General features: G+C 37.2%; 1 protein-coding gene and 1 pseudogene across 2 annotated transcripts; both read right to left on the bottom strand.

The window, feature by feature from the left end:
• Positions 1 to 1,736: 1,736 nt before the first annotated feature.
• Positions 1,737 to 4,275, bottom strand: LOC147292224 (glutathione transferase GST 23-like; annotated as a pseudogene).
• On the bottom strand, positions 4,098 to 11,119 carry LOC147292223 (phosphoribosylaminoimidazole-succinocarboxamide synthase, chloroplastic-like). Of its 2 annotated transcripts, XM_086234767.1 has the most exons (13): positions 10,956 to 11,114; positions 9,282 to 9,855; positions 8,982 to 9,083; positions 8,664 to 8,793; positions 7,755 to 7,847; positions 7,591 to 7,679; positions 7,202 to 7,282; positions 6,561 to 6,650; positions 6,356 to 6,445; positions 6,161 to 6,211; positions 6,019 to 6,065; positions 4,617 to 4,674; positions 4,098 to 4,528 (listed from the first exon to the last, which is right to left on the bottom strand). In XM_086234767.1, exons 2-13 carry the CDS (start codon positions 9,597 to 9,599, stop codon positions 4,469 to 4,471), a joined length of 1,209 nt encoding a protein of 402 aa, XP_086090893.1. In that variant the 5' UTR covers positions 9,600 to 9,855; positions 10,956 to 11,114; the 3' UTR covers positions 4,098 to 4,468. The 2 variants fall into 2 exon arrangements, with proteins under 2 accessions (XP_086090893.1, XP_086090894.1); XM_086234768.1 differs by lacking the exon at positions 4,617 to 4,674 and having other exon boundaries at positions 10,956 to 11,119.
• Between the last annotated feature and the right edge of the window lie 11,221 nt (positions 11,120 to 22,340).

Here is a 22,340-nt window from a genome sequence, read left to right as displayed (position 1 = left end):
GCTGCTACATTTCTTGATTAGTTGAACATAAAACAAAAATACAAGATTATCAAAATTATTATTAAATAATACCAATATATGAAAGATTACTGAAAACTTCTCACCACCGAAAAGGCTTTATTGGAGGAATATTCCTTCAACTTTTCCTCAATTTCTACTTTAGTCCTTCAACTCCTTTTTTAAACCAAAGATCCTTAAACTTTTACAGTTTTTCCAATTTATCGTCTATTATGTTTATATTTCCTCAATTCTTTGCTTCTCATGTGACCACTTTTTTAAGGGCAAAAACATTCATGGACACTATTAACCTTGCCATCCTCTAACCCTGGTTATTTTTCCCAATGTCCCTCTATTCCCACCCTCGATCCATTTGTGCTAAAAATCCACACCCAACCTTAAATTCATATGTAGATGGATGTTTTTGTCCTTTTTTAAGTGGTAATGTAAGAGGCACATGACCAATTTTAACATAAATGTAAATGAAATAGACAGAATGGACTAAAGTGCAAAAAATTGGAAAAATTTAAGGACCCCTCGATTTAAAAAAGAGTTGGAGGACTAAAGTAGGAATCGAGGAAAAGTTGAAGGACTATTGTTCCAATTAAGTCAAAAGAGATTACTAAAACTTACTATAAATTAAGGGTGCTTTAAGTAGAAGCTCAAAATGATTAAGAAATATAAGCCCAATTTCACCCGGTCCAAAACTTAAGTTGTAGGACAAAAATCCTATCAAGCGCTCGGCAATTCTTATCGAGTGCTTGACGTTTCTTGTCAGCACTCGCTAGTTGTAGATGCAACCTGCATCTCTGATCTCAACCTTGTATCTGCAACTTAAAACATACATCTACAACAAAGACAGTGTCCAACCAAGACTTTTAGTTACTTTCTTAGGATTTTAAAATTCTAACCCGCAAGTACTATTACTAAATAGTGGTGTATCTCACATCAAGTAGTCTCGATAGGAGGAGGTGGAGTAGGTTCTCAATACTTTTGTTTTTTTATCATTTAGAATTTTTTTTTGTTGTCCTTTATGATCTTTTGTTATTAGGTGTTAATTGTCAATATGGGTGTGTAGTAAGAAGGAATGTGCATATAGCAGCAGTCATACATTATGTAAATTGGCTCAATATAGGTTGAGTTGTATTAAGCTTGTTTTTTTTGGCTCGTTCGAGCTCGGCACGTATAAGAAACAAGTCAAGTCAAGCTCAAGCTCGATATAAGCTTGAGCATGATGGTATTTGGTTTGACTCAACTCATTTACACCCATAGTCAAACATTTTTTGATGAGTTCAAGCAATTCTTCGAGAGTTATATAAATTTCTTTAAAAAAAAGGGAAAAAAAATTTTGGTACCTGTATCTTACCCCGAAAACATATTTGGTCGGGATTTCAAAACTCCACATTTGATGTTGTGTAGAACAGAGAGATCAAATGTTGAGTTTTAAAACCAGATGGACCAAATCTGCTTTTGGGACCAAAAGTCTTTTTGTCCCTTAAAAAAATGCTATAAGTCTATAAATAGAACAAATTTTGGCTAATTTTACTTGTTCTCACTTATAGATTGGTCAAGTTGCAAACTTTGTTGTTGCCAATTATGCTTTGTTTTCTACTTTCTTGTGGTTGATTGTTGATTTTTTTGGGCAGTGTTTGTTTTGAATTTATATTAGGCTAATTACAGTTAGGCCCAAAAACCTCCATTATGGTTTAATGAAGAGTTTATAATACAACCCATTTTTTTTAGTGAAATTTCTCCCTTTTTTACTTACATGAGGAAGGGCTCTGTGTACCTTTGTGGCATAATGAGTGGGGTTTGTTTGAAATTAGATTCTTTTCTTGTTGATATCGGATACTAACATGGATGGAAACTCAAAGCAATTTGCGGATATCGCCGGCTGATCATGCCATGCGATTGGAATCAATCCTCAAAGTGAATGGTATTCTGGAAGCTGAAGAGTATTTTGAGAGTCTAACTGACGCTGCTTCACAAAAAGCTGCTTGTCTCCCGCTTCTTCGTGGTTACGTTGTGGAAAGGGACATGGAGAAAGCTGAGGCTCTCATGCTGTGGGTTGGGGCTGATTATGAGCCCTCATCTCTCTAACGAGATGATGAAGTTGTATATGGCCACATCTATCTTGAGGTGGCAGGCATTCTTTAAGAATGGGAACCTCAAGAACTCTTCCAAACCAAGCGTTGAGCAGAGGTATTGTCTCGGTATCAATCAGGTTTACACCTGCAATCTCCTCGACTATTGTAGCCCAGCATCCAACCCACCTAGCAGCTATGTCCACAAAGCCTATGCTTTCACCTCCAAAGAAGTACTTTCCCCGGAGTCCACTTTCTAGGATCTTAAGATTCTCTTGAGCTTCTTTTGCAGCCTTCTCTCTCCTCCCCTTTCTTTGGTGAATGAACTCATAGTAACCCTGTAACCTGTAGCACTATCAAACCAGAAAGATTTTGCAGTATCTTCTGCATTTGTGAGCTTTTTTCTCATGCTAGTAATTACAGAAGTAATGTTGCATTGGAATGCTGAATTAACCCAATTGGTTTTTGTGAATTGTATGAAACTAATAGAACATTAGGACTTGTTGATCCAAGATCATATATATGAAGCAGAGTGTTAACAGTATTACAATATAGCTTGTTCAATTACCTCTTTTCGTCTGAATTTGGCCCAGAAGCGTGCCTGTGCCCTTTCATAGGGTTCTTCTGGCAGTATTGAATTTTGCTTCCATGTCTCATCAATGTATAATGTATTCAAGTATAACAAGTGACTCAGCCAAGGGCTTTCAATCATGCACAAGAACTGGTACCTTTTTGTGCACAGGTTTGTACTGCAAGAGCAGGGGACTTTTGTTTGGGAGGTCCTCTTCAACATACTGGCACTGAACCTCTTTCAGTTTCATAGCCCATTCAACTCTAAATACCCGAGCACCTTCACAGCCTCTCCAAACATGGTTAATTTTTGCCACTCATCTGATTTATATTCCCTTCCGAACATGGCAATTATTACACACATCTTAACCAAGTCAGATGACGCGAAGTCAGTTGCTCCTATCACAAGTGTATATACGCGGAGCTAAGTCAATGCTGTTATGAAACACTAACCTGTTTGATTCTAACTGATATAATATAATATAGGAGTTTCTTATTATGTCACATCAATTAAAGTTTAGATATGGAACTTGTTTTGTTGGTAACACCTAAGCCACCAGCAATGTAGAACTTTCCCCTAAAGGGAGATGAGAATGGTCAGAGATTGACACAGTGCATTACTGCATGGCAGCTTGATTTTCAAATTTGGATGAAAATTATTCTTACAGTCACACATAGCCAATGTTTGACTAGAGGGATTTTCCTAGTCAACTACGCAAAGCAAAGTTGATGGTAACTAAACCCAATCTATTGGTGGTAGTATTCTTCTATTAATACACTGCCTTCAACATTTTTCCTTTCTGGTCAAAAAATACCTATTTCTTTTTTGTTTGGAGCCTCCAAGCGTTTTCTCTTCTAGCTTCTTCTATATACTTTTCAAACTTCATGTTAATGGCCCAACTCTTCAAGACTTCAATGCACTTTCATTAATTTAGTAATGACGGGCAGCTCGCGCACACACTTGTAGAAGAGGTTGACTTAGTTTACAAACACTGTTGAACGTAATAGGAGATATTGTTGCATGGGAAAAAAATCACACATAATGCACAAAGTGATTAAAGAATAGGAAATGGGAGTTAAAAAAAGGGAGGAAAATAATAAGAGTTAAAATGAGCTTCTAAATGCACTCAAGAATTTGATCAGTACGCATAACGTACAACAAAAAAATTGCAAAATTTTCTATTGAATCTGTTTGTATGGCATACAAATCCACACAACAGACGAACTCAATCGAGTCATCCAATTTTCACATCTATGATCTTTTTCTAAAAAATGATAGCATATGCACTTTATCCATGATTTGTTACGGTAATTTATCTTTGACAAAATCATTATTCAATGGGAGCCCAAGAAGATCGTTGGTAGGTCTACCTGTATTGTACTTTTTTGTGCGCGCGTCCAGTCATATACAATAACCAAATCATTTGCTTAAACCACAAACAAGCATGGGCAAATGATAATTTCACTATATCAAAATTAAATTTTCCTAAAAAACAGGAGTTAAAAGCACCATCTGCCACTGTAATACATTAAAGCCAATCTTCCTCATTTTCATAAGTAAAAAAGCCTACAATAGTAAGTTGCAAAATGATTTGGCTTAATTATACCAAGTTACCCACCTCATTGTTTGATACAAACCATTGGATACCATCATACCGAAAATATTGCTCCCCCATAGCAATATCCATGAAACAACAAACAAGGTGCACCCTAAGACTAAATGAACCATAATTTATCTTCTTTATGAGTGGCAGAGGGCGAGGGGGTTGGGGGAGTAAGTCAGTTCCAATACAAAATTCATGCTTCATACTATGAAGTTACTTCAGAAATGACAGTGCCTGGGCAACATTTCGAGATATCCGATCATGTATTGGCTCCTGAATTGAAAACCAAAATTATGTCACAATGATTTATACATCATAATAACATATCAATTACAAGAAGCTTTATTTTTTATTTTTTTACCTCTGTCAAAGGCATCTTGAATTTTGATTTTGTTATTGTCTCATACAAGAAAATATATCTGCCATTGTAGAGCAATATCAGTACTACTATATGAGTAACTGAAACATATACTAATGGTGGATACAAAAATCTCAAAACTTACACTATGGAGTTGATCAAAACGAAAGCAACAACACAATAAACACAATGGTGATTCCATTTAAACACAAGGAGCCAGCTCGTCCGGCTCAGAGAGGGGAGGAGAGAGGGAGGGGAAAGTGAGGGAGAAGAAAATTCTTTTCTTCTTTTGTATTTTCAATATTTATGAAAGGTAACAGTGGAGTAAATACTTTACAAAAAGAAAGAAACTTGCTGAGAAATCTTTTAGGTTGAAGAATCATCCTAAAGACCTAAAATAACGAGAACATGATGATCAACATTAAAAAAACAATTTGACTAGCAATTTGTAGAGGAAGACGTTCACACCCAGTGTGAGAGATCATTTTTGCACTTATAGACTCGGTCAAAAGAAGAGTTGACACTTGAAACTTGAGATATCAGTGGAACGTTCTTAGGGCCACAATCTTAGTAGGGAAAGAAGGATGAACAAAGATGTCAAGCATTACCTCAATATTATTCCTTACCTTGTTTTATTCAAATAGAATGACCTAACTAATTCCTCATCACTCAAGGTGGGAAAACCATTCCTGGGTGTCACGTCTTTCAATTTAGTTGGTGTTCCATCAGTAAATGGATTCTCAAGTAGAACTTATAACAAGTCAAATAGTTATTTTCTATCAACTATGGAAGGATTTGAACCTATGTCCAGCCCACCCCTGACTTGCTAAATTGACTGGCCTGGTTAGCACTCCTTGTTTCCTCTGCACCTTAAACAGGTACACTGCACTACCAAGAACCTAAATCTAGCATTTGGTTGCAACTCTGAATAAGTTATCAAAAATACTATTTAGTTGTTTGGCATGATCTTGTTGAAAAAAACATGAACAAGAAATCCAGCAATTCTGTCTTTAGGTTATGCTTCAGACCAACCATAATTAGACAAAACAAAAACCATAACTAGTTATTTATACCATAGAATTCAACAGAAACTCTACAGTATGCTCAGACAGCAAGTATTCAGGTCATCAGCAGCAAGTGATCACTATTTTACAAGACTCCTAGGAGTATAGGACCAAAACCAATATAACTAAAGATATACATGACTCGAGAAATCATTCTTTATGCTTTCCGCTGATCTACATGACATGTAAACATCAACATAGCAATAACACTCACAATCATAATCACAATAATAGTAAAATAATGGGAAAAAATGGATCGACAAATTTAACCTCCATAAAGCATGTAGAAGACACTTTATACGGTACAAATTATGATAAGGCACGATAAACAAGTGACATACCTCCAAGCTAGTTCAGAAACAAGTTCTTCAGGAGCAGGAGGGAGGACCTAAATTTTTGTATCATCAGCGTGAGATTGATGTTTTCACATGCTCAAATTCCCAAACCTAAAAGGAAAATATAATTGGACTTTATGTAAACTACCTCATCTTCATACGGATTGCAGTGATCTTTGAACCACAACCTCAAGAACTCCTTAGAATTAAGTATTTAAATGTCAGCTTGCTGATAATAATTGCTCTATAAGATTGTGAGTAAAAAAAAAAACAAACAAAAGAAAAAGGAAAGGAAAAAACAGCACATGGAACGTGATAGTATAAAATACAATGCCTACCATACCTTATCAACATTTTCAGGTTCAAGACCATTCTGAAATCGTTCCTCATAAGTGTGTGCAATCCAATATCTGCTTGAATCAGGTGTATGCACCTATAATGGCAAGAAAATAAAATATAATAAAATTAAACTCCCATGACATCATCTGAACATGTGTACTGTGAGTGAAAAAAGAACCATAAATACATTAAACAAGACAAAGTTAAACCTCATCAATCAAAAGAATGGAACCATCTTGTCCCTTTCCAAATTCATACTTGGTGTCTACCAATATCAAGCCACGTTCCAAAGCCACGCGCTGCAACATGAATGAAATGGTCAAACTTTTTACCTTGGCTGAGATTTATTATTTGATAAGAAGTTGATTGGAGCAGCATCTAAACTCAACTATGATAATTGCCCACACATGTACAGCTGATTACTTGGCCAATATTATTTATTTGGATTTGACCAGTATGTATGCTCAAAAAGAGAATTATAGACAAACAAAAAAATTGTCCGAGTGTCTAGGTAAAAAGGACATGGTGCATTTGACACCAGAACACAAGAAATTTTTTTTAAGTACAAGATCAAAGCATATGACACAGATGTCTGAGCCTACATGCTAGATACACAATCAGTAAAAATTTAAAAAATCAAAAATCAAAGGTTATATGAACTTCTCAAAAGAATTTGTTGCTCTTCCAATTTTTCCTCATTGTAGCCTCATGGTTCCATTCTATAAGACTACAATACAATCTCATTTGGAAAACCTATGTGTTGATTGATGTAGTCCCATGATGTTTCTTCTGGATAATTATATTTTAAAAGGCTCATAACAATAAGACAACAACAAGAAAAGCAAGTTACCTGGCCATACTCGAACAAGCTTAATGCTTTGCTACTTACTTCATCATACTCGGCTTGAGTCATCAGTCCACGTTCAATGATCTGTGTGATAATTGCATCAGATAAGCTAACTAACCTAAATGTATAGAGGAGATCAAAGCATGACACACGCAAGCAATAGCAGCAATACATATATATAAACACATCTTTGTAGATACAATACATTCCATTCCAATACAAATCCAGCAAAATGTCCTGTATCAACTTGGTTTCATCTCCAACATGAATTCGAATCTTGACTTATCTGTTATTAGGTTGTCAGCCTAATGGCCCTATTCTAACAAGTTTTTCTCTTCTACATCCCATTTTTTCACCTTTAAAGTAAACAAATGGTATCAAAGAAACCAAACCTCATCTGAAGTAACAGGAACATCATGATCTGCAGCCTTGGTTGTTGGTGTGAGAATATTTTCAGGAAGCTTTTGGCTTTTTACCAAGCCTATAACATTAATAAACCATCAGATTGAAAATTTCTGGATTAAAATGAAAGAAGGACATTAAGTAGAAAACACACCGTCTGGAAGTACATTGCCGCAGTAATTTCGTATGCCTCTCTTGTAGATCGTCCATAATGATGTATCAGTACTTCCCGTCACAAAACCTCTGACTACAAATTAGCAACACAAGTAGTGTAAAGACTTTGATGGCTTAATGAATGTAAAGGCTAAAAGTACCTTCATCTTCAAATAGCTCAAAATGGTTGAATGATAACATTCTATCACTTACAAGTTACAACAAGAAACATCATGGACTATGCCAATGTGGATTCAACAACTACTAATTAACCGTGACAAGGAAAAAGAAAATAAAGAGCCAATCAACTCGTCAGAAGATTTATTATAAAGTCAAGTCTCAGAAATTACTCTCTGATTGGGTTATAAGCTTATCATGAAATTTTCATGACCAAGATTTTATATATAATATTATTTAAAGAAGTGTTCCTTCATGATTCTGAGAAGAAAAAAGGGAAAGATTTAAACTAGAACCACAACTGGAATACAAATTAGGAAGTATCTAATACCTCCATATGGAGTAACAAAATAGTTAAGATGGAGGTTCCAACACCAAGCTTCCAAACTAAGACAAATGCGGATCAATAACTTCTACTGAAAGTTGAAGCCATATTCCTACGCCCCATATACAAATATGCCGGGACATTAAACAATTACTCTCTAGGATACTAACTACTTAAATTTTTTATTACTTATTAATATGAGATAAGTATAGCAGAAAATCCATCTTCCTCCAATTTTATTTTCCACCAATGCATTGGTTATATTAAACATCTTTAACACAAAGTTTATTGCTTTTACCAAGTTAGCATCTTCCTCTACTCAAAATTGTAGGAAATTTCAATGACAATGCAAGCGAAGTGGTTTGCTAGCCAACTAAAATGGAAAAAACTACAATTAGAATATCTTACCCACAAACTCAACGGGAAAAACAGAACATTTTTTTGCAATTGTTACATTTTCATCTGGAACTGATACAACTGCATTTGAAGTTATGTGTTGAGTTTTGTCAAACCACCACAAACTTGTCTCATTAAGGACCTGAAAATCATAGAACCAAATAAATTCAGATACCATTCCTAATTATCTATCAGCCATGTAGTGAGTATTTAATCAAATAGCGATCTGGCCATTCTTTGTTTCTTTTTCTATAAAAAATTCATCTTGACCCAATACAAAAAACTCACTTAAGAAATTTCTTTTCTTTGGGATGGGAACTGGGAACAAACCTGACCTTTGAAGGGAATGGAAGCAAGAATTCTGTCAAATGCACTCTGCCGATCTGTCGTCACCATTACTAGATAATCCCCACTGTCATAAACATCTCTAACCTGTAAAACAGAGAATTACCAAACTATTTCCCACTAAATTAAAAACCCACAAGTTGGTTGCTTTTAGCTAAAGCCAAGTTGTTTATTAAGCTCAATTGACTAGAGATATTGACAAAGTATGACAACCAAAGACTGCAGAGAGCAACCAGACACAAAATAAAGCAAAAAGAAAATGCTTTTCTTTTCCTTTGGTATTACCTTGCCTCTGATTTTGGATTTGATGCCAGGAACTGTGAGGTGCAGGTTGGTTTCGGAGAGACAGTTGGACAACGAGCTCCCAATGGCACCTAGTACCTCTTCTTTGCGAGCACCATTGAACACAGCATCCAAGGACGGCGTTTGCTGGTGTTTCTGTTGATTTTGGCCAGCAATCGCCGAGACAGAGATGGTTGGGAAGTTTCTGGATTTGGGTTTTGGGGTTTTAAGGGAAGAGCTGGGAGAGAAGGAGGGGTTGGGGATTGGGAGCTTGGGGATGAGGGTTTTGGGAGGTATTAATCTTGGTGTAGATTGAGCCATTTCGGGAAAGGAACTGCCGGCCGAAAGAGAGTGAGGCAGCGAGAGGCAGCGAGAGGCCAAAGAGCAGCGTGAGTGGGAGAGAGAGGCGATGGCGGCGATGGGTTTTGCAGAGAGAGAGAGAGAGAGAGAGAGAGAGCAGCGTGAGTGGGAGAGGCTGGGTGCAGCAGCGACTTGAGAACTGATCGATTCTGCGAGAGGCTGAGAGTCTTTTTAAAAAGGCTGAGAACCAGCCTCTTCGTTATTTGTTATTAACAACCTGGGACCAGCAACAAATTAGATAATAGGGTTAGCAGACAAGGCTCAGTAGTATAATAGTAGCCCATAAGGCCTAGGATAACCCAATAATAGATTCCCAATAGTAGGTATTATAAGTTGACTATAATAATTGATATGAGAACTTTACATAAATTGTCACCGTCATATCAGAAAATATGTGTTAGTATTTTCCATTGTAGAGGTATATGTAGAGTGTAATTTTGTATATTTTAGAAATCCCAAAACTAATTGAAGGGGACATTGACATTATATCCTCCTGACTTTGCATCAGAATATGGAAGTGATGAGAGGCATCAATCCTAGGCTGAAGACAACTCGATCAATCTCTTTTCAAGTTTGACTGGTCTGTTACTTATGTTTATATATGCACCAACATCAGTACATCAACATTCATTGCAAAATGCAAATTACAATCATAAAAGGGAGAAGCAGTTGAATTTTTCCACCTCCACACTTATGACATAAATACATGCAACATATTCATGAAATGCATGTGAAAAGCATGCAGAGGATACTAATTATGTGCTTTACCCTTTCGCCAAGAATATGTCAAAGTTACTTTTGCAGACTCCTAAACATAGGATGAAATAATCAAGAGATATTGAATATATTAATGGACGATATATGAGGAACGGACGTTGCATTTTTCATCATTGAATCAACAGATTCACTCATTTCTATCATAGGGTATAAATTTGTAAACCGTTTGATCTGTCCGCAAGCGATACTGGTTTGGGATGGCAACGGGGCGGGTCGCCGAATCCGCCCCATATCCCCGGGTATTTAAAGGGGGATTCCCGTCCCCGACCCCGCCAGGGAGAGTCTTCCCGAACCCACCCCATATCCCCGACCCCCCTTTTTTTTTTTGGCCTAAGTAACAGTTTAGCAGCAAACCCATCTCTAAAATTCGCAATTCAGACTAAATGGGGATAACGAAAATCACATATTTCTCCTTCAATCCATTCAACCAATTCAAATTAACATAAATAGCAGTTATAGAGTGATAGAATTTAACAAGCGCACCATACCCACATACCAAAATCCAAAGAATATAGTAAAAAGTTGAAACTTTAACAATACCAATTGGAGGGAGGCAGCGCCGGCGAGACAGAGGGGCGACTGGGCGAGACGGAGGGGAGAGAATGCGAGACGGAGGGGCGAGAGTGCAAGACGGAGGGGCGAGAGGGTGGCGAGACGGAGGGGGCTGCCGGGCCGGTTTCTGGGTTTTAGATCGAGACTGAGAGAGAGTGGGAGTGTGAGAGAAGAATCAGAAGATAGTGAGTGAGATCGAGAATGAGAGAGGACATTAGTGTTTTTTTTTTTTTTGTCAGACATTATTTAGGGTATTAAAAATGTAATAAAACCTAATTATCAATTTATAGTTTATATTGTTTTATAAAGTTCGTATTGTTTTGTAAAGTGTTGGTATATGCACACACTTTTATTTGTTTTTTGCACACCATTTTTTTATTTTTTCTTATTTTACACCCTCACACTTCTCTTACAATCAAGAAATTAAATTTCGTTTTTCAGGGCCATCAAAATTTTATCACATGTTCATCCATTTTTCATCAAATTTCGCCGAAATTTCGAGGCATCTTTTGGTCAATTTGAGCGAAATTTCGCCAAAATTTCGATCAAATTCACAAACCCAGAGGAGAAAAGAGATCGTCCATTTTTCCCTAAAGGTTCTAAAAAAAAGGGGAATGAGAGGTGTTTTTATTGACTGGGGAAGAAAGGGGGCGAGAAGAGATTAGAGAGAGAAGAAATCGGTGGAGAGAAGAGATTGGGGAGGGAGAGGAGGAAGAGAGGGAGATTGGGGAAGGAGAAAGGAGGAACAGATCAGGGAGGGAGAGGGAGGAGAAAGAAGAAATCAGGGAGGGAGGGCGTACTGGGAGGGAGAAAGAGAAGATGAGAAGGACTGAGAGGAATAGAAGAGTGGGAACTGGGGAGTCACGGGGAATGAAAGGAAACAAAAAAAAAGGAAACAAAAATGAAAAGAAAAGAGGAAGGCAGGAAGCTTACTGTCTTTGAACTTTTATTTTTTTCTTCTCAATTGAAAGAAATTCATTTTTCTTTTCCCCTAAAAAGTAGGAACTCAATTGAAAAGTTACTAAAAAGCCTACAAGTCTACAACTCCCGGTGCGTATATTAGTCTTCTTGGTTGGCTGGGCTCTCGGATTCAGTCATGTCATGTGTTAATCATACTAATTTCATGTCTCTTTGATCCCACCCCCACCAACCACATTATGTACGTCAGTTTATGCTACAAGGCCCACAATGAATTTCAATTTATTTTTTATTATTTATTTCTTACATAATATTTTTTTTGAAAAACATGATTTGAACATCATGAGCATAGAAAAGTATTTTTAGAGTGTATAATTTAGGATTTGGAGCCTTTGGGCAATTGGAAATTTGGAAAAAAAAAAAAAAAAGATTTGGGTTTTTGTTTGGCCATTTTGGAGTTTTGTTTAGTTGTTTTTAAACCTTAATACATTTCTATATAAAAAATAATTAAAAATATATACCTTAAAGGACCTAAACTCTAATATCATATATCATATCCTAAACAATATAGAGTATAAATTATAGAGTATATATAGTTTGGTGTATAAATTATAGAGTATAAAGAGTATTTAGGTATATAAAGTATATATGGTTTTGTATTATGATTTAGTGTATAGATTATAGAGTATAAAGAATATACTAATTTCATTTATTCATTATACTAATTTTATTTAACAGTATTTGTCTCCAGCGAGCATTATATTCATCTTATATCACATAAAACCTACTATATAATTTCGTTTCTTCAATATTTTTTATCAATTTAGTAGATAATATGTTAAATAAACATATGGTAAAGTTTCATTCAAAATTTCCGTATTTTGATAACAATTTTCGTCGTTTTCGTCTAATTTTTGTCGAAATTTAAAAATTTTTGAAATTTCCGTCGAAATTTCCTCGAAACCCGAAATTTTATTCCTTGCTTACAATTAAATTTTCTCATACACATCTCAATTACCATAATATTTTTATTTTATTCATTTCACAAAATTTCTCACCACAACATACCCATTATCCAACACACCCCATCAACTCAGACAAAAAAAAAAAACACACCAGCATCTCCCCCTTATGCATGCATGTTAAGCTGAAGAACACATTAGAAATTTACCAAGCAGCCTAGTCAAAGTGTGTTTTTCCTTTTCCTTGATTAAAAAAAAGAAAAATCCAAATTCTTTTATCTTTTTAAGAAATCAAAATTCAATTTCACTGAAAGAATCTGAGTCTTCATTTTGATTGAAGTAGCTTGCGCTATGTACTTTACAATGGAAAGATCCTTTTGTACCTAAAATAAATCAGAAAAGAGAAGTACATGCAAGAACCCACAGGCAACACCAGTAATAACAAGAACCCAACGAATGTAGATGGATAATGAAAAACAGAAGCCTCAAAATTCATTCCAAATACTTCTATAACAGCAGCAAAAATTGTAGCCATGAAGGTAGCTGTTGAAAGAAGCAACTCAAATTTTATCAGATGGTTCTGAACATTGCCCTGTCCATGAACAAAGTGTATTAAAATTCATTTGTACATATATTATAGTAATTCAAAGAAATATAGGGAAAAGTCAATCTATGAAATAGACAAATAGAAGTTGTTAATCAGTCCTTACCAATTTAATGTTAATCAGATCTTCAGTATCATCAATGTATTCTTTTAGGATCAACAACACAAGAAACTAATATTTCAATAAGTGTCCGCATAACTCAATTTTTCCAAAAAAAGAAGACGAGTGATAATGCCACAGGGTCTCTCTTGAGAGAGAGAGCCTGTGCCTCTGCCCAGCTCGTGCCTGACCACGCCTCTGTGAGAATGTGGAGTGTTATCCCACATTGGACAAGTATAACCTTGCATAGTGGCTTATAAGGGTTTGAGTTACTCCTCCTATTGCCAATTGGTTTTGGAATGGATACCTAGATTCCTTCAACCTCGTGCCAGCTTTCTCTGCGCCGACCACCAGCTCGCAACACGCCGCCTCTGCCCACCACCGCGTGCAAAAACTAAGGACTACGACCCGAGACAGTTTGGCACTGGTCCACTGAGTTGTCTGCCATGGCTTCCTCGAACAGAGACAAAGAAAGGGAAAGAGAGAGGAGAGAGTGAAGGATGATGGGGGTCTGCGCCGTTGAGGGGAGCTCACCGGGAGATGGCTGGTTGAGAGAGAGAAAGGCTGGGATCTTCTCTTTCTGATTTGACCGGGAGATGGCTGGTTGAGAGAGAGAAAGGCTGGGATCTTCTCTTTCTGATTTGGTTAGACAGAGAAAGGGAGAGAGGAGAGAGATGAAAAATGAGAGAAATGGTGTGTGAATTGTCCTTTAGGTATTTTTCACATTAGAATAATTTTGTAAATTCATTAATTAAGTACTGAGGGTGTGCAAATAGCAACATTCTTTATAAATTAAACTAAACTATACTAAAAACAATATAAAACAATATAGTTTATATAAGGGCAAATTACACAAAAGTACCTCAACTAACCACCCTATTTCACTTGAGTACCCCAATAAAAAAAGTTGCTTGTAGGTACCTCAATTACTGATACACTCAGATACCTCCGTCAACTTTTCCGTCTGGATGGCCGTTAACTGCCTACGTGGCGGATTAACATGGCTTTAAAAAAATGCCACGTGGACAAAAAAATTAAAATTAAAATTAAATAAACTTTAAAAAATAAAATAATTATTAAAAAAATTAAAAACCCAATAATTAATTAAAAAAAATTAAGAAAAAAACATGTTGGCTGCTGGCAGTCCCGAGCCCTCCTCCCTCCGCCTCCACTACGTCGGCCACCCAACCCACCCACCTCCCTCCCCCTTTCCGGCCACCAACTTCATCCCTCTCTCTTTCTCTCTTTTTGTCACACACACTCTCTCTCTCACTCACTCTCAGATCTGGGTGTGCAGCCCCGATTTCTCCTCCCTCCGCCTTCTCCTCGTCAGCCACCCAACCCACTGGAATGACAGTGAGGGAGTCTAAGGTCACCAATGGGTCCAAGATCATGCTCATGGCTTCTCAGGGCTTGCACCAAGGAGGTATTCTTCTGAAATTCAATTATTTTTTCTTGAAATTTGTGTTTTTTTCTCCTGACCCAAATAAAAAAATAAAAAAAAACTTGAATTGAGATATTAAGTTTGATGGAAATGGAAGAACCCACTTGTTTGGTAGTTGCAAAAATAATTGAGGGGACTGAGACTAGGGTTAATGCTCAGGCTGATGCCTATGAGTATATGGTGGATTATTCCCAGACTAACAAATAGGTCCGGGTGTTTTGTTAGATTATTTGTTTAATTTATTATTTGATTAATTTTTTGGGGATGCATTTGAGGCCTCTAAGAAATTTAGTTGCAGTTTTGGTTGGGTTATTGCATCTTGGAATTGCTGGATTAGTGAAAATTGTAGAAGAAGAAGGGAGAATTGCAGAATAAGAAGGAAGAAGAAGGTGACCAATGCGATCTTGGGCTTAACGTGGGTTGGGTGACCAACGCGATCTACAATGATGGTGGTAGGGAAGGGAGGGGGAGGGGTATAGCTGGTGTCCGGAGAGGGGGAGGGAGGGAGGTGGGTGGGTTGGGTGGCCGACGCGAGGGAGGACAAAAAGATAGCTGGGGTTTCGGGGAGAGAGAGAGAGAGAGAGAGAGAGAGAGAAGAGGGGCGGGGAAAGAGAGGGTCGGCGGCGTGGTGGCTGGGTCGGAGGGGTGGGTGGCTGGGTTGGGTGGGTCTCGAAGGAAGGGGTGGGAGGCAGAGGGAGGGGTGCTGCAACAATGCTCCATTTTTTCTTTTTTTTTTTTCTTTTTTTTAATTTAATTATTGTGTTTTTAATTTTTTTAGTTCTTTAAAATAATTATTTCATTTTTTATTATTGTTTTGTCCACGTGGCATTTTTTTAAAGGTATGTCAGTGTGCCACGTGGACAGTTAATGCCACCTAGACGGAAAAGTTGACGGAGGTACCTGGGTGTGCAAAATCAGTAATTGAGGTACCTACGAGCAACTTTTTTTTATTGGGGTACTCAAGTGAAATAGGGTGGTTAGTTGAGGTACTTTTATGTAATTTGCCCTTTATATAATTACCAAAAAAAAAACAATATAGTTTATATAAAACAATATAAACAAAACAAAACAAAACTATATAAACAATATTGTTTTATAAAGTTATAAACAAAACCTAATTAAAACAATATAAACCATATTGTTTTAAACTTTAGAGTTAATTACAATTATATACTTCAACTTTACACCATTTTTCAACTTGGTACCTCAGGTTCAAAAACTTTTATTCGGGTACATCAACTTCAATATCTCGTTAACTTAGTACCTTCGTTACTCTGACCGTTATCTACATATATGGTGCTGACGAGGCACCCGCGAACCCACCACTAAATATTGACTTACATTTAAAAATAGCCACATAGACCCAAAATAATAAAAAATTAACAAAAACTTTGAAAATAATACAAAAAATATTTAAAATAAATTAAAAGAAGAAAAAAAGTAAATCCTAGCAATCCCAAACCTTCCTCCCTCCCCAAACCCACCACCCTCCACCCTCCACCCAACTCCCTCCCCATTTCCAGCCACCGACCGAGCACGCCTCCCCCACATCGAGAACCCAAACCGCCTACCTTTCTTCCCCTCTCTGACCACTGGTTGGGAAATCGATGTAGTGGCCAATATAGGCATCCCAAGTGTTGCAAAACCTGTCATAGTTGCTAGAGATAATGATGGAGCCGTTGGTGGAGCATACAGATCCGACAATGATGATGATGCAGTGGTCATATAGATCGGGCTTCCCCAAGTTCAATGGCTTTGTCGGTGTCGTCGATGGAGCAAGGGTGACTGTTACTTAAGAAAGAGGCAGAGGAGGGCATTTGGGTCGCTGGTGGTGTGTTCGCCGGTGTTTGTAGACCGATGGTCTTTTTACGACTCGTATAGTGCTTGGAGGTCGTTACTGCCATTTGTGGTGTCGTGTAGAACTGCCGCAAGCGAAGGCACAATGGCGATAATGCAGAGATGGCTGCGAATTTGCATTTGCCATGAAATTATTTCAAGCTTTCTCTTTTCCTTTTTTTTTTTATTTGTCTTTTTTTTTCTTTTATTTAATTGAAATTTTTGGGTGTACTGCCAATTGGGAAGCTAGGTGATGATTTTTATGTAACAATTTATTGTAAAAGGAATTATGTGTACACACGTTGCATGCAAGTTTTTCTCAACTTTTGTATAAGTTATATGTAATATACACACGTTGCATGCAAGTTTTTCTCAACTCTTATATAAATTATATGTTATATAGTTACTTGCAAGTTTTTTCCCAACTCTTATATGTTATACAGTTACTAGCTGTAACAACAAGAAATGCATTTATCATAACTAGATTATGATTTGAGATATGTTAAGAGATGTAAGTACTTTTTTTGGCCAGGAAAAGATGTAAGTACTTTAAAAGAAGCATATTGTGATTTTGTATTGAAGACGAGAGGTATGCAAAGCCCACATTTATATGGAAGAGCACATTTTTTAAAATTGTCTTTTAACAGGTAATCATTGAGTTATTTTGACCTTTTGGTTTTCATTTTTTTTTATATGCAAGCCTATTGTATAAATCATCTTTATTAAATTATTACTATTGCCAGGCCCAACAAGAACAAGAGCTAAACCGTAACATGCAGCTGCAAAAGCGCTGGTTCGCATGGGATGTCACTCTTTTAGCCTTCAAAGTTCAAAGAATACATCTCCATGGAAAAGAAACTTGTCCCTGTGACAGTTTTAACACAACACCATGCGATCAATCACATGAATGATTTTGAACCCAAAATAACACTATCCGCACAATGTTACACTTTGGCACCATGGGGACACACCATGTTAGAAGCTAGAGTACTAAGACTCTACCCAGTGCCTGCCCTGAAGAGGGGCACAGAGTCAATACAGAGTAACAAAGGCCCATTAAACAAAGCACATTGATGGAGGAAAAGGAATTAGAGGAAAAAGGCTTTTGGGTTTTGGCAAGAGGAAGGCGTAAAGGCTGAAACTGAAAGGCAAGAGCAATACGCCAATACCTTCATCTGCTTGGGGATCACGATCTGATAAGCAAGAGGAAAATGGCTTTTGAGCACTTTCAGACTTTCAGTGGGGAGGAATATTAGCTCTATCGAACATACAGAACAGGGACATTCGAGAAGGAGTTGGACAGAGGAATTCGATCTTCAACTAAAAGAGCTGGACATTCAGGTGTTGTTGTTCTTTGACTCACCCTCTCTTGCTGTTAGTCCTTGGAATTTTCCTGTTTGTGTGTTTGTATTTTTTTTGTTTTTTGGTCTAATTGTCTCTAGCATAAGCATAAGCATGTTACCTAAAAAACATCACTCTGGAAGTGAAAAAAGAATAGAACAATTAACATAATCTCAAAAAGGAGTTCTTGAAAATTTATTAATAAGAAAGCAGGTTGCATGCTCGAGTGAAAATTCAGTTGAAGGTTTAGTTAATGAATCATAACAAACAACTGAACCAAGTAATTTAGAAGAATTAAGAGAAACTGAAAATGATGAAAATCAACTCAATGAGGTTGGTGCTTTGGGTGTAAATGAAAATGATATGAATGCTTCAAATAATGAAATTTTGAGCAATAAAACTGAGCAATCAGCATCTCTTTCTTTGGAGCAAATAAACAAAGAGAAAAAAAAAAGTTCCAAATTGGTTTTAAAAAGAATAATTGCTGCTGATTTAGGCTTATTATCACTTTTGTCCTCTGACGTTGTAACAAAATTTTGATTCACCTCCTCTCGTTTCAATTGTCTCAATTTGTCATATGATATTATACTCCATGTTTCAATATGCCCGGCTTTTAGCTTAATTCCATCATAACCTCCGTTAGTTTTACTGATGTGGGGCCTACCTGACAGAATATATTAGTCATTTTGACCACCCTAACCACTCAGCATCCTTTATTTTGTCACATAGATCCAAAAGTGGGAACCACCCCTTTTTTTTTTTTTTTTTTTTTTTGGCCAAGTGGAACCACCCCTTTAATTTAGTACAAAACTTAAAAAATCGCAACTTTAAAACAAAAAATTAAAACAAAACATAATTTAAAAAATCAAAGAAATCCTCCCGGAACCCAGCCCCTCCCCCTAAACCCAGCCTTCAACCCCTTCCCCCACCTAGGCCACCCCCTTCCCCACCCCTCCCCTTCCCCCCAACCCAACCCCCTGGCCCTGTCGCACCTCCACCCAACCCTCACCCAAGCCACCCCCTAACCCGACCCCTTGGCCCTGTCGCACCTCCCCCTCCCACCCAACGTTATGTGCCTCAAATGCCCCTCCATCTCTCACTTCCCTTGCATCACCGCCAATTCCTCCTTCAACAACTTCCAGTGCCCTCCCTGCTCCCAACCCACCTTCACGTTTTTCAACCCCAACAGCCACCACGACAATAACCCCAAAACCCTTATCGTCAACAGGGACTCCACCAAGGCCCTCGTCACCGCCTCTTCAATGACCAAAGCCGCCGTCGCTGCCAGGCTTAACGCTAAGCGCCGCGTTAAGGAGACCGTCTTGGCCAAGAAGAGAGCCAAGGAGGCTTTGGAGCAGCTCGTTTCACTCGTTTCGAAGCAGAAAGAGAAGGATTCGAAAGCAGAGAACCTCAATGCGAAACCCAAATCGGAGAGTCCCGATGGGATTCAAGTTCTGGCCAAGATTGCGTCTTCTCTCGGTTCCCTCTGTTGCGTCTTCGTTGTTTTTAATCTTATTTACAAGATTCGGTCTTGCACTCGCAAAGACGACGATTGTTTTTTGTCGTTTTTATTTTTTTGTGAAAGAATCAAGAATGGAGTTGCTGGCGATGGAGGAGAGGAGAGGAGGGAGAGGGTGGTGGTGGGAGGGGGAGGTGCGACGTGGCCAAGGGGTCGGGTTGGGGGGGAGGGGGAAGGGGTGGGAGTGGGGGTGGGGCAGGGTGGAGAGGGAGAGAGTTTTTTTTAAATTTGTTTCTTATAATTTTTTTATTTTAATTTTTTGTTTTACATTTTTAAGTTTTGTATTAAATTAAATGGGTGACACTTTTGAGTCTATGTGACAAAATGAGAGATGCTGAGTAGTCCAAGTTGGGCGAAATGACCAAAGTGTCATGCCGCATTGGCACCACGTCAGCTTTTCTAACAGAAGTTATGACGGAATTGAGCCAAAATGGCAAATTGAAACACAAAGTATAATATCAGGTGGCAAACTGAGACAATTAAAACGAGAGGGGGTAAATCGAGATTTAGTTACAATGTCAGGGGGCGAAAGTGATAATAAGCCTAAAATTTATTGCTAAATATAATTTGACTTTTCATGGAACCAATGAGAAAATTTACCAAGATAATAATAAGAATTTGATTTAGTGATGAAGATCATATCCAACGCATTCAAGAAAATACAATTCATCATCACTAGTCTATCTTAGTCATAAAATTCAAAATGAGTTGATTAATGTGTTAGCCTCTAATATTAGAAATGCAATCATTAAAAAAATTAAAGAGGCTAAATATTTTTCGGTGATTCTTGATTGTACTCCAGATGTAAGCCACCAAGAGCAAATGACTTTAAAATTACGAAGTGTAGACATGTCAACTAGTCCAATAATAGTAGAAGAGTATTTTTTAGAGTTTTTAAAAGTGGATGATACATCTGAATTGAGTCTTTTTAATGAATCTCTTGATCTTAATATTAATAATGCGAGGGGGCAAGGTTTTAATAATGGCTCTAACATGAAAGGAAAAAACCAAGGGGTGCAAAATAGATTGCGTGAAATAAACCCTAGAGCTTTGTACATTCCATGAGTTTGTCATAGTCTTAATTTAACTCTTAGTGATATGACACTCTCTTGTGTTTAAGCAGTTTCTTTTTTTTTTTGGAGTGGTTCAATGCATATATTGTTTGTTTTCTAGTTCTCCTAAAAGATGGAAAATTTTACAAAATAATGTACATGGTTTAACTTTAAAGGCATTATCCACAACTTGTTGAGAGAGTCAAATTAATAGTGTTAAAGTCATAAGATATCAAGCTTCCCAAATAAGAACAACTTTGTTGGAATTAAAAAAAGTAAGTGATGATGCCAAGACAAAGAGAGAATTAAGCTAAAACTTTAGTAAAAGATCTTGAAAGTTTTGAGTTCTTACTTGGTATGACTATTTAGCATGACATTTTGTTTAGTATTAACGTGGTTAGCAAAAATTTGTAATCTAAAGATATGTGTGTTCATGCTGCCATAGAACAATTCACTATAAGAAAAACCTTAATAGATATTTCTACATAGATATCAGTTTTAACGAAATTGATATTGTAAAAGTTTTTAATATCAGATGGATTTTTAGTTTTTTAAAATTGATGTCTAAACACATTTATATATCGTTATGTTTCAAAATCTGATATCTAAAGTTTTTGGTATAAGTTACTGATATGTAAAAACTGATATCTTTATTTCAGCTAAAAAAAATTAGAATAAAAATTTTAAGACAAATTAAATTTTTTGACTATATTCCCAACACTTACACCTAATACCCTCCCCTCTCAAACACAAACAGAAACACTCTCATACTTCACTCTCTCTCTCTCTCTCTCTCTCTCTCTCTCTCTCACACACACACACACACCTTCACTGATCAAGACCACACTCGACGCCCTCATTCTCGTTCTCACGGTCGAAGTTGCCATCGCGTGGTGGACCTTGGCGTTGGCGTTGGTGGTTAAGTGCACGCGATTTGCCTCATCATCCTAGGTTGTAGCCAAAAGGTAAGATTAGTCATCACTCATGAGTTCTCTCTTTCTCTCTATCTCATCCTGGGTTCTCTCTTTCTCTATGTCACTGAAGCTCATCACCCTAACTGATTTGGGTTTAATTTTTTTTTATTTAGGGTTTTCTTAGGGACAGAGATGAAAGAGACCGAGGCAACGACAGAGCCGATAGGGACCTCGACCACCCGCCAAGTCACCGCCCCGAAGTACTACGATCGGAATCAGTCGCCTCTTCCTTTCAATAGAGAGAGGAATAGAGATATAGAGTAGCCTCAGTCCTCCACCTCCGTATCGAGACCACTACTCACCTCAACCTCATAAGTCGTTTTTCTATACATTACTAATTGGGTTTTAGTTAGTTCGTGGCATATCAGCAGGCAAATACATCTACATGTTAGACTTAATTGGTCTTATATACATGCTCCACGTCACTCACTAAAATCAATTCACACGTTTAGCACAATTCAACCACATATGAGGAAGCGTATTGAGAATATCAAAAAAGAGACTTTCATTTAGGTCTTTTAGTTTTATTATTTACTGAATAAAACCTTTTAGCTTTTAAAATTCTAACTAAAGTCTTAATTTTGTAATCATTCCATGTTACATAATATTGGTGCATTAGTTTC

This window comes from Dryas octopetala, chromosome 3, assembly GCF_963921425.1.
Source record: "Dryas octopetala chromosome 3, drDryOcto1.1, whole genome shotgun sequence".
Lineage (NCBI taxonomy): Eukaryota > Viridiplantae > Streptophyta > Magnoliopsida > Rosales > Rosaceae > Dryas > Dryas octopetala.
Note: the sequence above shows the minus strand (reverse complement) of the source record. Positions and strands in the feature narration are given on the sequence as shown.

Coding starts and splice junctions, on each gene's coding strand:
- LOC147292223 (XM_086234767.1), bottom strand. CDS start 9,599: ATGGCTCAATCTACACCAAGATTAATACCTCCCAAAACCCTCATCCCC. Junction 9,084..9,281: donor AATCCAAAATCAGAGGCAAG/GTAATACCAAAG, acceptor TCTGTTTTACAG/GTTAGAGATGTTTATGACAG. Junction 6,651..7,201: donor GCTTGTTCGAGTATGGCCAG/GTAACTTGCTTT, acceptor TTCATGTTGCAG/CGCGTGGCTTTGGAACGTGG.